This window comes from Mustela nivalis, assembly GCF_964662115.1.
Source record: "Mustela nivalis genome assembly, chromosome: 18".
NCBI lineage: Eukaryota > Metazoa > Chordata > Mammalia > Carnivora > Mustelidae > Mustela > Mustela nivalis.
Window position 1 is genome coordinate 32,283,057 of NC_139037.1, and position 13,666 is coordinate 32,296,722.

Here is a 13,666-nt window from a genome sequence, read left to right on the forward strand (position 1 = left end):
CACGCCTAGCAGCCCCTTCCCTGCTGTCACTTTAACTGCCATTTCTAAATGGATCTGGGTTTGGTGCACATGATGAGGGCCGTAGAGGTACACTGGATGCTGCGTCGGCTCACACAGGAGGTGATGAACGTTAAGAACCCATCTCTACTGCCTAGAGGTCTTCCGCAGGGTCCCCGGGGCACTGAGGGTCAGAGCCCAGTAGGAGATAGCTCCTTTCTTCATGTTGATTCATTCTTCACAATCAACAAAATTTTAGGCAACTACAAAACTGAAAATAGAGTATTTTCTGTGGCCTTTTTAAGTCAAAGCTGACAGCCACTGAACGACCATGGTTGACTACTGCCTGATCATTTCAACACAAGCAACTAGGTACTGAGCGTTAAAATATAAAAAAGGATGTTACTCCCAGATATGCACGACATTGCCGAGAGATCATGCACAAGCTTCACAGGAGCTCACCTCAAGTACAAGTCAATCTTTTTATGACTCAATGAAATTTTTTTAAATGCTGAATCTGCAAAAAGGTGGGTTGACGGGGACACCTTATAAGGACAAGTCACTGAATTCCCATCAGAGGTTTACATTACAAGGGTGTCTCATGACGATCTTCGGGACATCCTATTACTAGAAGCACTGTGCTGTGGAACTTCTTAGAAAAACCAGGTTTGTCCTTTAAACATGGAGTTTTCTTCAAACCCATGATTTATGTGTGTGTATATATATATATATATATATATGTCTATCTTCCATGTAACATACAGAAATTCATGTGTAAGAAGTTCTAAATATTTTGTACTGAATACTAAAGATCAAAACCGCACATTCCACACACCTGAGCTTTGTTGGTGCTGTTGGAGGTGGTAGTGGTTTGGGTGCTCTGCATTTTCCCAACTGCCTGAGAGGACTCCAAGGACACATCTTGCGACCCTACTCGGTTCCCCGTGGACGGACGGCAGAGCAGCTGTTTTGGGGTTTTGCACGGCGTCGCGTCGGAATCCTAATACAAGTCATATGAGTCATACGAGTTATAATGGGACATATTAATAATTTAGAAATTCAATATTCAGGAGGATAAACAACACTGGCTAGGTACTCTCGGGACTAAATTTAAACATCTGGGAGTTAAAGGAAGCCCCCTGAGGAATTTATAAAATTAGCTGCTTAAGGTTTCCTTCTTCCACAAATTCCCCTCCAAACATTCAAAGTCGGTTACTTTATCAGAGAGTCTCTGTTCATTGCTAAATCTATTGCCATGCCCGACCTCGCTAACTGACCCTGAAGGGGCTCACAGAGGTCCAAGTTTATTTGCGCAACTATTTATAGGAAATGAACCATGGTACCGTGGAAAGAACGTGGCAAAGACGAGGCCCTATGTCCTGACTCAACCAAAACCAAAACGATTGGTTCTGAAGTCTCAATTTCGGCGAGTCTGCAATAACCCATCAGTGAGGCCTCCAACCAACTCCCCCCTACCCCCGTGAGGGCCTTCCTGGAGACCATGGGCTGCACCCCACCTGTTTCTGGACTGCCTGGGCCTGGACTGCGCTACTTCTCCCCTCAGATCGACCCTTCCCCTCCACCCTCTACCCAGCGACACACACTCCTGGGCCCTAAGGCTCCCTCCTGAGGCCGTCTCTGTCCCCATCCTGCTGCGTCTGGAACCTCCCGCTCAGGGGCCTCCTGTACAGCTCTGCTCTGGGAACCAGAGGCACACAGGAGACTGCCACGTGAGGATTCCTGACTCCACCAGGACACGTGTCATCAACAACAGCATAAAATCACGTCCCTTCCATATTTAGATTATTACTCTTTATATCATACACTAATAAAGTCAAAATTCAAGTAATGGGTAAACCCATTTTATATTTCAATTAAGTAAACTCAAAATTAACCATGATGAGGAAAACTGTAGGTATAACTGATCCTAAAAATTCAATCAGGGGGACGCCTGGGTGGCTCAGTTGGTTGAGCGGCTGCCTTCGGCTCAGGTCATGATCCCAGCGTCCTGGGATCGAGTCCCGCATCGGGCTCCTTGCTCGGCAGGGAGCCTGCTTCTCCCTCTGCCTCTGCCTGCCTCTCTGCCTGCCTGCCTCTCTGTCTGCCTGTGCTCACTCGCTCGCTCTCCCTCTATGCCTGACAAATAAATAAATAAAATCTTTAAAAAAAAAAATTCAATCAGGGCTGGAGTCAGATAGTAGAGGCGCGGCTGCCGGGGGGCTGCGGGGAAGGAGGAATCGTCAGGGGCTGCTACCAGGTTTCTCTCTGGATAACGGCCATGTCCCAGACTTAGTGAATACAGTATTTCTGTGAATACACTGAAATACACTAAAAACCACCGAACTACACATTTTAAAACAGTGAACTTCATGTGAATTATATCTCAATTTTTGAAACTTCCATCAAGAAGCTCAAAAACAGGGACGCCTGGGTGGCTCAGTTGGTTAAGAGGCTGCCTTAACCAATCATGCCGGCTTAGGTCATGATCCCGGCGTCCTGGGATTGAGTCCCACATCGGGTTCCTTGCTGGGCAGGGAGCCTGCTTCTCCCTCTGCCTCTGCCTGCCACTCTGTCTGCCTGTGTTCACTCTTATCTCTCTCTGACAAATAAATAAATAAAATCTTAAAAAAAAAAAAAAAAAAAAGAGGGGCGCCTGGGTGGCTCAGTGGGTTAAAGCCTCTGCTTTCGGCTCAGGTCATGATCCCAGAGTCCTGGGATCGAGCCCCGCATCGGGCTCTCCGCTCAGCAGGGAGCCTGCTTCCTCCTCTCCCTCTGCCTACCTCTCTGCCTACTTGTGATCTCTGTCTGTCAAATAAATAAATAAAATCTTTAAAAAAAAAAAAAAAAAAAAGAAGCAGCAGCTCAAAAACATTACTGAGTGCTAGAAGCCTTACGCAAAAGAGTATACGCTGTAATCATTCTGCTCGTGAAATTCTGGAACAGGCGAAACCAGCCCGGGGTATCAGAAAATCCTAGCAGCAGTTACTTCTGGGGTGGATGCGGGACTGACTGGAAAGCATCATGAAGCACTTCTCTGGGAGGATGGTAACAGCCTGTATCTTGTTATAGTTGGGGTTACACACGTGTATAGCGTGGTTAAGTACAATTAAGATTTCCTTGTGCATCGATTTTATATCAAAAGGAAAAACTACACAAATACTGAACTCTGGTCATGAGGAGCATGCCGTAGTACTTTGGGGGAAGTGTCTGTGATTTACTTTGAACCATATCAAAGAATAAGATGAATTAGTGGACAGAGGGATGAATGAACAGCTAGCTTTGTGATAAGCAAGGCACATGTTAATGGCAGAATCTAATGGGGATATACACGGACACTCGCTAAAATTCTTTCACTCTTGCCATACGCTTAAAAATTTCCATCCAGGGTGGGGGATGTGTATAATCAGTGAAGTTATTAAAATTTCCCAGTAGCAGATAAGAGAAGGAGATAGGCTTAGCCCTCTAGACAGAGTCACCCCCACAACAGAACTCCTAAGTGTCTAGGTTCAGAAAAGCCATCTTCTCATACTTACGACATCACTAGAGCTGGACTGTGTGGCAGAAGAGGAAGACACTGGACCTGATGAAGAGTTTGAAGAGTGTTTACTAAGAGATTCCGAAGTTTTACTTCTACATTTTCCAAGGGCTTCATTTTCTTCAGATAGATTATTATTACATTTATCTAACTGCTGAGTATCTACTATCAAGGTAACACCATTTCCTGAAAGAGTGGCAAAAGATTGGAAAACGTTTCTTCCCATTAAACACACACAACACAGAAAAGCCACTAATGCTCGGTCAATCGATCAACGAAAAGCTCTTACCATTGCACGAAGGCTCAGGCCTGTTCTGCAAGCCCCACTGCTTTGAGATCCAATCTCTGTATGTGGCAACTTCGTCGGTCACTCTAATTATTCTACCTAGTATGCTGCACATGTTCAAAGAAAAAGAAGAGGGGGTCATTAATTTGGAGATAAGAAGCCACAATCAATTCTGACCCAACGGGCTGACTTTAGTTACGCCTTTACCTCTCCGTTTCGTTGTTGGGGTAGTACTTGGCTATTGGTGAGACAGCGTGACTCAAAACAACATAGGCATAATCGAAGGCCTGTTTCACCTGCATGGCCCCATATGAACTCCTTCCAACATCATTACCTTTAAAAGAAATGCATATAGAAGATAGTAAGCGTGACCATTGCTTAGGAAGAACTAAATGCTCATGGGCCCCATTTCAGAAGAGCATGACAATTACTTTCCTGTTACAGTTGCACAAAGAAACTGGGCGGGCAGCCGTCCCCACAACTCCCCAGGCTCTGAACGTGTGTATCATGCAATATGTATGTTATGGCATAGAAATTGCCTAAATGCACCCACGCCCAACAGGGACTATTCCACATAGTCATGCAAACAAAAGGAGTTAACCCACTGCGCTCTCCTAAGAGTGAAACCAAGGTATAAGACGAGACATCCCTATCTTTTGTTTCTATTAGCTATCCAAATATCTCTGGTAAGAAATTTTAAGCAAGGACCATCTTGCTGAAAATCTTTGTGCCCTCTGGGTTGAGTAGCCCTCTGACAAACATCTCCTCAATGAATAAACACAAAGAACTGTTAACGCTTATAATACGACAAATCAGCCAGAAAAGAGCCCCTGGGCAACTATCCTCTCTCTCAACTCCCTTTCCTTATCCATTTTCAAAGTTAGCGCGTTAAGCAAATGATTAAAGGCATCTCCACTGAAGTCTGATAACATAGAATCTAAATATTTTTACAGTTATAGTGAGAAAAAATATTGCCCAGAAAAACTAGGATACAAGCAAACAAACACAGCCCCACATAAGCAGGGAAAGGCTCTCCTGGTCCCTTTCAAGCCAACGGGAAGCTGGGAAAGGCACAGGGAGACCGTGTAAAATTAGAAGATGAATGAAGGGGCCCAAAAGGCAATCAAATGGTCTCCTTGAGCCCTTCTGCTCATCATTTCTGACGTATTTACCAGGCTCCCTGCCTCTGAGGACTTCAGAAACCTCACTGAAAGCCGTGGGTGACCAATGGCTGGAATCGGGGGCAATGAGGACACAACAAAGCAAAACAACGGCCTTCAGTCTGCAGATGCGCACAGGCCCCCACCCCGCCCCGCCCCAGCAGCTAATACCTATACCTACACTCCCTGGCCTCTCAGGGTCAGACGGATCCTACTCCCAACACACTGGGAGTATGAGGTGTGTTTTTCTGGGGTGTGCACGCGAACATGTGTGTTTTCGTACAAAAGATTTTGATGAAAAAGAATGAGTAAATCAGAAGTTAATCTTTCATTTTTCATCTAAAGAGAGGTTTTTCTTTGAAAGATTTGTTTATTTAAGTAATCTCTACACCCAACCTGGGGCTCGAACTCGCAACCCCAAGATCAAGAGTCGCATGCTCCAATGACTGAGCTGGCCAGGGGCTCCGCCTCTAAAGAGAGCTTGAAGTTCAATACGGACAACGCCCTTTCTTTGAATGCCCACAAATTTACCTAATTTCAATACCTGGTTGTAAAGGATCTTCAATATAAAGCATCGACGGCCTGTAGCCATCGAGCATATTTTTCTGTACTTCATCTTTGGCCACATATGAACCACCATCCTTTATCCGGATGCCAGTCTTTAAATAATTGAAGTGTCGTCCATATAATTCAAAAAATTCTATTAAGAGAACACCATAGTTTGTATTGGGGATGCAAGCATCTTCCCTGGGATGTAACTAAAACCAGGAAAAAAAAAAAAAAAGAAATTACATTGGCTTTTCTCTAAATTATCAAGGTGGGGAGAATAAGTGACATCGTAACTTCACAAAACAGCACTATCCTAATTTTAGCAAGGATAGCAGCTGACAGGGAAACGGAGGCACGGCGGCCATAAACTGCTGGTACAGACAACACGAAAGCCCATGGGTACACAACTGGGGGGCGACAATCTGTTTATAAGATTCAAGGCTGAATTTTATAGCTGCCCAACGGTGCTGACGGGGTTGACGGGGCCCAGCCCATCAGGGAAGCCATTCTGACTCACGAACAGAGTCGGGCAGTTGGAAACACTGTGCCCCATACACACAGTCACAGACAATGTTAAGACTTCAAAACTCACTCCACCCAGACAGCCCATCTCAATTCCAGCTGAACTTCTAAGATTCAAGGTTTAGAAGTGATTCTTGATTTTCGCATTTATACTACTACTTACACGTATGGAAACCACGCCGTACCTACATATTAAAATCTGAGTGATGATTCTTAAAACTACTCGAGCGTACGAGATTAAAAACAAAAAATTTCGTTCCTGGGATTTAAAAATACTTATTTGTTAAATTATAAAAAGGTACCCAGTTTAGAGGGAAAAGTCGTAAGTAATTAAGGGAAGCATTCCAATTAGAACTTGATTTCCATTTTCCCCCAAAATGATTCCAAATTGATCTATTTTATTTTGGTGTACACTAGGCATGGTATAATCAAACAACTTACCTGAAGGAAACTGACTGCCATTAAAAAGAGACTATATGAACCAATTCCACCTGTAAATACTTCATTAAGGTCCCTCTGTAATAAGAATTGTTTCAATACTAAAACCAAGTATGGTAATACAGGGTATTTCTGAAAAAGAAAATTATATTTTCAGTGAATTCCTAGTTCAGTAATTGTGCTAAAGCATTATCAGGAGCGTAAACTGGTCCTTATATTACAAACTTTAGTGGAGATATCCAATCCACTTAATTTTCTATTTTAAGAGCAAGCTAGAAAAAAAAAAAGCTGTGAATAATTAAGGATTTTCTCCTCACATCTAGAGATCTAAAACAGGCAGACGTAAATAACAGCATCAAGCACTCACTATGGGACAGACACACGAGCATCTATTTGAGGACACTCATTTATTACCATATTTATTACTACACTGCATATCTATTTCTCACTATATTATTGTCTATTACCATACGCTACTGACTTGTAAACAGGTAACAGAAACGGTACAGGACAAATTCTGAAGGTGTAAAACACAACACTAGTGGGAATGGAAGGAAGCACTTTCCTCAGGTGGCGCTCCGGCAAGCAGACCAGGGTTTCCGGATGATTGTGCACAGCCCCTGCCAAAGCAGGACATACCCTGACAAAGGACTACTGTGAAGGAAACTGGTCTGTGCTGACATGAAAACTTCTAAAAAGTATGAGAGGATGTGTATATAGCATGCCATTTTGTTAAAAATTTCAGGAGGATAATCATCAGAAACAACGTGCGGAGGAGGAGAGGGGTGGGTAGAAAAAGATAACAGAGTTCACAGAAACTTGAAAAATTTCTTGGAAAAATAAAAATTTCAATAGGATAAACAAGCCAAAAAGAAAGGCTGATGATGGCAAATCCCATGAAACTGATCTAAACCTAAGGTATAAAGTGACTCATTTTCCATTTTCCTTTGATATTGGTAAATTTTCTATCACGCATATTACTCTCAATTGAAAAAAAAAGGTTTCTTTGCTGGAAAAAAGAAAATTTCCACACACCCAACACCTCCAAAAGAGTGGGATTATGGATAATTTTTTCCTTTCTCTGCTTTCTTATACTCTACACACTTATACAAGAATATAATGTTTATAACACGATAAGGTAGTTACATTTTTTTCTTATAAAGAAACAAAAAACGTGAATCTGTAGAGTCCATAGAAGTATTCTGAGTGTACAGAAAATATATTCTATGTGAAGCAGTTAACGTTTCTTGAGAAACAGGCTGACATGTCTACGCATGAGAATGTTCTGAAGATGTTGACAACTTCTTCATGTCTTGGAAGAATGTGGGACAAATGAAAATAGACATTAAATCACCTCAAGACAAAGCAGGGAAACCTGCAGAACTCCCTTACAGGAGACCTGGGGGCTCAGGATGCTCTCATCTAAACTCTTGAGAGATTAAAAGCAGACAAGAGGGATTATTCAGCACTTCAGCCCTTATGTCCCCTAAAAGGAAGAATCAAGAGCAGAGAAGTTCCTCAGAAGGTTTCCAAACCCTGGACTTGAAGTCACATTATAAATGACTGATTATTACAAGCAGATTCAAGGAAAGTAAGGCCACGGCACAGAAAAGCAGCACTGGTCAGCCATACACACATGAAAATGGCTTAGCAAGGCGTATCAGAACACAACTGCAACAGAACCTCCAAACAAAACTCCATTTCTCAGAGCTTCACTGAATCAACAGTACGAATTCTCTGACCTTGGTAAAATCTTTGATGAGGTCAGCTGCTCTCACACCATTCTGTACATTAAAGCTGATATCAACTTTCACTTCAGTAAAAGAATCTGTTAATTTAATAATAGGTACCTAGAAAGAGAAGAAAGGCAAAATTAAAATACATGAACCTAATTGAACAACACAGTCGGGGGAAGGAAAGGTTCCTAGACTTGAGGTCTCAGCCGCCTCATGAGGACACAAAAACCCTCGAGGGTCCCAAACACTGCATGCCACAGTTCACTTGGCCTATGGGTACTTTACATATTCAGCATTTAGCCCCACAGTGTCCTCTATCATTTCTACTGGCGGAGGATTTTGAAATCAGGTAACAAAAACCTTCAATATTCTGTGCTTTGGATAACAGTTTTCAACTCAGTATAACACCAAGACTTATGAACGTCAGGCCCATCAGCAAAATGTTCCTATGAGTAAACTGCTAGATTAGGTTAAGCACAATATTGGTCAGTTTTGCAACTAGCCTATAAAACAACCTACCAAGAGAAGACACAGAATTAGTCTCAAATTTTAAAAAAAGATCAAATGACTTATATGAGATATTAGAAATTCTTAAAAAAAATTTAAAAAGGCAAACCATAAGAGACTCTTTTTTTTTTTAAGATTTTTTTTTTAAGAGATTTTATTTATTTATTTGACAGAGATCACAAGTAGGCAGAGAGAGGGGAGGAAGCAGGCTCCCTGCTGAGCAGAGAGCCCGATGTGGGGCTCGATCCCAGGACTCTGGGATCATGACCTGAGCCAAAGGCAGAGGCTTTAATCCACTGAGCCGCCCAGGCACCCCAAGAGACTCTTAACCATAGGAAATAAACTAAGGGTTGCTGGAAGAGAGGTGAGGGGGGTTGGTAACTGGGTGGTGGGCATTAAGGAGAGCATGTGATGTAACAAGCCCTGGGTAATATATGTAACTGATCAACCACTGAACTCTACCTCCAAAATTAATAATACACTGTATGTTAAATAATTGAACTTAATTTAAAAAAAAAAAAGCTCTGGGGTGCCTGGCTGGCTCAGTCAAAAGAGTATGTGACTCTCTTTTTTTTTTTTTTTTAAAGATTTTATTTATTCATTTGACAGAGATGACAAGTAGGCGGGGAAGCAGGCAGAGAGAGATGGGGGGCGGGGGGGGGGGGAGCAGGCTCCCTGCTGAGTGGAAAGCCAGATGCAAGGCTTGATCCCAGGACCCGGAGATCAGGAGCCGAAGGCAGAGGCTTTAACCCACTGAGCCACCCAGGCGCCCCAAGAGTATGTGACTCTTGATCTCAGGGTTGTGAATTTGAGCCCCATGCTGGTACACAGACTACTTATATAGGTATGTTTTTTTGTTTTTTTGTTTTTTTTTTTAAAGGCTCTATTTGCACCTTGTATTAGAAAACTCAGGCCAGCAAAATCTGTGTGCAGAACTGGGTTTCCAAATTGATAGCTTTTGGTAAGAAACAGTATGAGTTGTTTTTGAAAAGCTAACATACAAAACTCCAAACTTCTAAAATAGATACATTTATTTCTGTGATGAGCACCCACAAAAATTCTTTAATGGCCAATCTAGATATAGTTAAAATATCAAGTTCTTCATCTATAAAATTTCCTTTACAGTTGACCCCTGAACAACACAAGATTCAACTGTGTGGCTGCACTTTTACACAATTTTATGCAATACTGTAAATGTACTGTCCCTATGATTTTCCTAACATTTTCCTCCCTCTACTTGCTTTATCCTAAGAACATAGTCTATGATACATAGAACACACAAAATATGTGCTAACCAACTATTTATGTTATCAGTAATCCTCCTACTCAAACGAGAGCTCTTAGTTTTTAGGGCATCCAAGGTCACATGTGGATTTTCAACTGTGTAGGGAACCCCCAACACTGGTCAAGGTCAACTGCATATACAATTTTTCAAGGACACAAAGTAAGAGAGAAGAGCAAGACCTTCTGTCTCACTATAAACTGTTTAATAGAGAGCCATATTTTTTTTGTCTCTAGTTTTCTAGTATCCTATTTATTTTTTATTAACATATAATGTATTATTAGCCCCAGGGGTACAGGTGTGTGAATCGCCAGGTTTACACACTTCATAGCACTCACCATAGCACATACCCTCCCCAGTGTCCATAACCCAACCACCCGAGAGCCGTATTTTTAATTATACTTTTTATATGTAAAAACTCTGCAGTGATATTATGTGTGATAAAATTGAGTATTATTTTTTAAAGTACTATATAACCACAACGATTTCATTTATGTCACAAACAAAAATTTATATACAAGGACTGTGATCATTAATGAAAGAAGAGAATCATTTACTGAGATGCCAACTCTGCTCACCAAAATTAAATTTTAATTTTGCAAGTTTCATGCATTAGTAACCAGAAATTTTTAGATGAAATGTCGGAAGAACTTACAGTTGCTTTGTCTAGAACTTTCACCGAATCCTCATCAGCAACTTTATGTTTCCGAAGAGCTTCTTCCAGGGTCCAGAGGGGAAGGTTCTCCCACTTCCCAAACACCACGAGATCAATGTCACTGAGCACAGAACATACACACAAAAGTTGTCTGAAGAAGAAACTATACTCGTTTTCACTCACGCTCAGGCTTCCAGACTTCAAATTAGTGCAGTGAAAACCTATTTCTCACACTGCCCGGTGAAGACCAAATGTGTTGGTGGTGGCTGCTTTGGGGGGGCTGGTGACCTTAACAACCATCTCCTGCTGGTCATTTCACAGAAATCAGGCCTCAGGAAACGGGGGTTTTGAAAGAAGTAAAACCTCGAAAAACACCAGTGAACATTTCCTGTTCATAAAGGCTTCTGGGACTAGAAAACCTGAGACATGCCCATATGCATGAGATGAACTGACTCTGATTCAGGTAATTAAGTGTGAAAAGTTAAGTTGCAAACAGTGTATGTGGGATGCCATCATTTGGATGAAAAAGGAAGAAAACACACATGCATTTCCTTTTTTATGTATAGAACGTTCATGGAAGGATGTGTGAGAAACTGGTACCAGGGACTCCTCCAAGGAGCAGGGGACACAGGTGGGATTCGCGCTTTTCATGGTAATTATTGCTGTGCCTTTTCAATCTGAACTATGGGAAGGTACTACATATTCAGAAAACTCAATTAAAATTTTCAGAGTGACTCAAGGTTTTGCTGACACTTAGAACCTAAATAAGGAAAACTATTCATGAACTCCAAGTTGGATATTTTACGGCTTTTGCAGGCCTACGAGAGCAACAGGCAGAACAGAAATTGCTAGGATCTCTCCACATCAACACATTTTAAGTTTGGGAAAAGTAGATCAAATCCAGCTCAAAAATCAAAAACATGATGGACACCCAGAGTTAAAATTGTACAGTACTGTGCGCCCAAAACTGTGTTCAGAGAGTAAGTGTCAAATGAAGTGTTCTTACCACAATAAAAGCAAAAACAAATACATGGTGAAATTTCAGTTGATAGAAAACACATTTTTGCCCCCCAGGGAAGCCTTATCATCCCCAAAAAGGCCCCGCCCTGTCCCAGGTTGGGGGCCGAGACTGGCCTTATGTAGGAAGACTGACGTTAACAGGGGCCTTCCTCAGAGAAGAGTCTGGAGCCTGAAGCTCCGGGTCCAGAAGCTAGAACAGTAGCTAATAGTCTGCGCTCTTAAGAACAGACGACAGTGCTGGCCTTCGGGCAGGGGGGGGGGGGGGGACGGTCCACGGCTATACTGTATGATCTCATGATTTGTCATAATAGGACAGTGACGTCTGAGTGAGTGGATTGAGTTACGGAGGCAAACAGTTCTCTGCAGGCAGGCGGTCACCTGCTGGAACGGTTAGCCGAGCCCACTGCTACCTGCACCCTTCCACCTCCATCCCAGACGACACGGGTATCAGTCTGAGAGGGTCGCCTCAAGAGACACTCCACCCTCAAGGTAATTCGAATAAAATACTGATAAAGTGAATTTTCATTTCATAAATCTCTTTCTGCTTCTACTCTTCCACCATCAACAGCCAAAATCTAAAAAAAATGCACAATCCGCTGAAAGCTTCACAAATGTACTAACCTAGTAGGTAAATACAGGCCAGTTTTAAAACTTCCAAATATCTGGACCTGAAATAGAAAAAATTATTGCATTAAGGTATGGACCTGATGAAAGCCACCATGCAATGGAGAAATGTCAAGGTTCTGCTACCCTCTGTTGGTATTTTTTAGTACTACAAGAGGTTTTATTTTTGGTGGTTTTTTTTTTTTTTTTTTTTTTTAGTAACACTAATGCTTTCCAGAAGCAAGGATGCTACCTCCTATGCAGACATTAGGAATATAATTTAAACTTGTAAGGTTAAAATATCAAATGCAGAGTGAAACAGAAAAGTTTCAAAAGTAATATTCAAGTCATTCGTGTTCCCTTATAAGCCAGAAGCCTGTTCAACAAAGGTGGAATTTGGGTTCCCTAAGCGAAAATCTTCTCAAGGCCCCTGAGTTATTTAGGGTCAGACTATTCCAGCGGGAGGCCAGCTCCCCCGGGAACAGCAGGTGGTATCACCCTAACATTGTGCTGACACATCCTACCCCAGCTGAGGAGCACGGGGCAAGGCTCAGGGTGGGCAAGGAACTGCACGAAGGGGTTAACGCTCAGCCCCAGAGGTGAGCTGGACCTGAGAATGGAGCCACAGCTATGGGTATCTCCTCTGGGAACAAAAAGATGGATAAAAACCCCAATCTCCAAAGAAGGAGGATTAATCCAAATCCCGATTTCTCAGCCTCAGCATGGCTGACGTTCAGGGCAGACAGCCATCTGGGAGGGGCTGTCCTGTGCTTCATAGCATTTAGGAACACCCTTGGCCTCTACCCACCGTATGCCGAGAGCACCTTACCAGTCAATGATAACGAAAAATGTCTCCAACATTGCCAAGGGACCCCTGGGTGGCAAACTCAGCCGCCACTGAGACCCATGGACTGGGATCACACAGAAGAATGCATGTAACCACACAGCAGCTGCTCAATAAAATATCAGTGCCCTCCCCCACCCCATTCCCTTCACCTACAGTATTTTATTCGAAGCTCTTCTGTTTTGCCAACTGGACAAAGGAAACTTCCCTGGCTCCCCCATCACCATCCCATGACGAAGTCTAAAGAAAAGCCATTTAACACAGAATAATGCATTCTAAGTTCTTTGAATGCACAAAACTGTATAACAGACCCTCAAAAAAAAAAAAAAAAAAAAAGCCCTAAAAAGGTATTCACTTAGTTTCAACAACAATAACCACAAATAAGCAAAGAGGAAATCCTGGGCCAAAGTTCTGTTCACGGGGTGGGTCTGCACAGGGAGACAAGGAAGGGCCAGAAAGAAGGAAATAGCAATATCAAGAATGGAAAACAGACTTGTGCCTGCATTCGCCCAAGAAAATGCACTTCTAATGA

The 13,666-nt window shown here is 42.5% G+C and overlaps 1 protein-coding gene across 3 annotated transcripts in view; it reads right to left on the reverse strand.

Annotated features, from left to right (window-relative positions):
- The window catches only part of TENT4B (terminal nucleotidyltransferase 4B), a 73,029-nt gene that overhangs the window by 6,449 nt on the left and 52,914 nt on the right, over nucleotides 1–13,666 (reverse strand). For 2 of the 3 annotated variants that reach the window (XM_082711337.1, XM_082711336.1), the window contains exons 3-11: nucleotides 12,309–12,355; nucleotides 10,668–10,788; nucleotides 8,230–8,337; nucleotides 6,491–6,619; nucleotides 5,523–5,736; nucleotides 4,026–4,152; nucleotides 3,822–3,925; nucleotides 3,531–3,718; nucleotides 833–997 (exon numbers count right to left, since the gene is read on the reverse strand). In XM_082711337.1, coding sequence (XP_082567463.1) covers nucleotides 833–997; nucleotides 3,531–3,718; nucleotides 3,822–3,925; nucleotides 4,026–4,152; nucleotides 5,523–5,736; nucleotides 6,491–6,619; nucleotides 8,230–8,337; nucleotides 10,668–10,788; nucleotides 12,309–12,355 — 1,203 coding nt within the window. The remainder of the gene's footprint in view (nucleotides 1–832; nucleotides 998–3,530; nucleotides 3,719–3,821; nucleotides 3,926–4,025; nucleotides 4,153–5,522; nucleotides 5,737–6,490; nucleotides 6,620–8,229; nucleotides 8,338–10,667; nucleotides 10,789–12,308; nucleotides 12,356–13,666) is intronic. The other variant, XM_082711338.1, reaches the window with a different exon arrangement.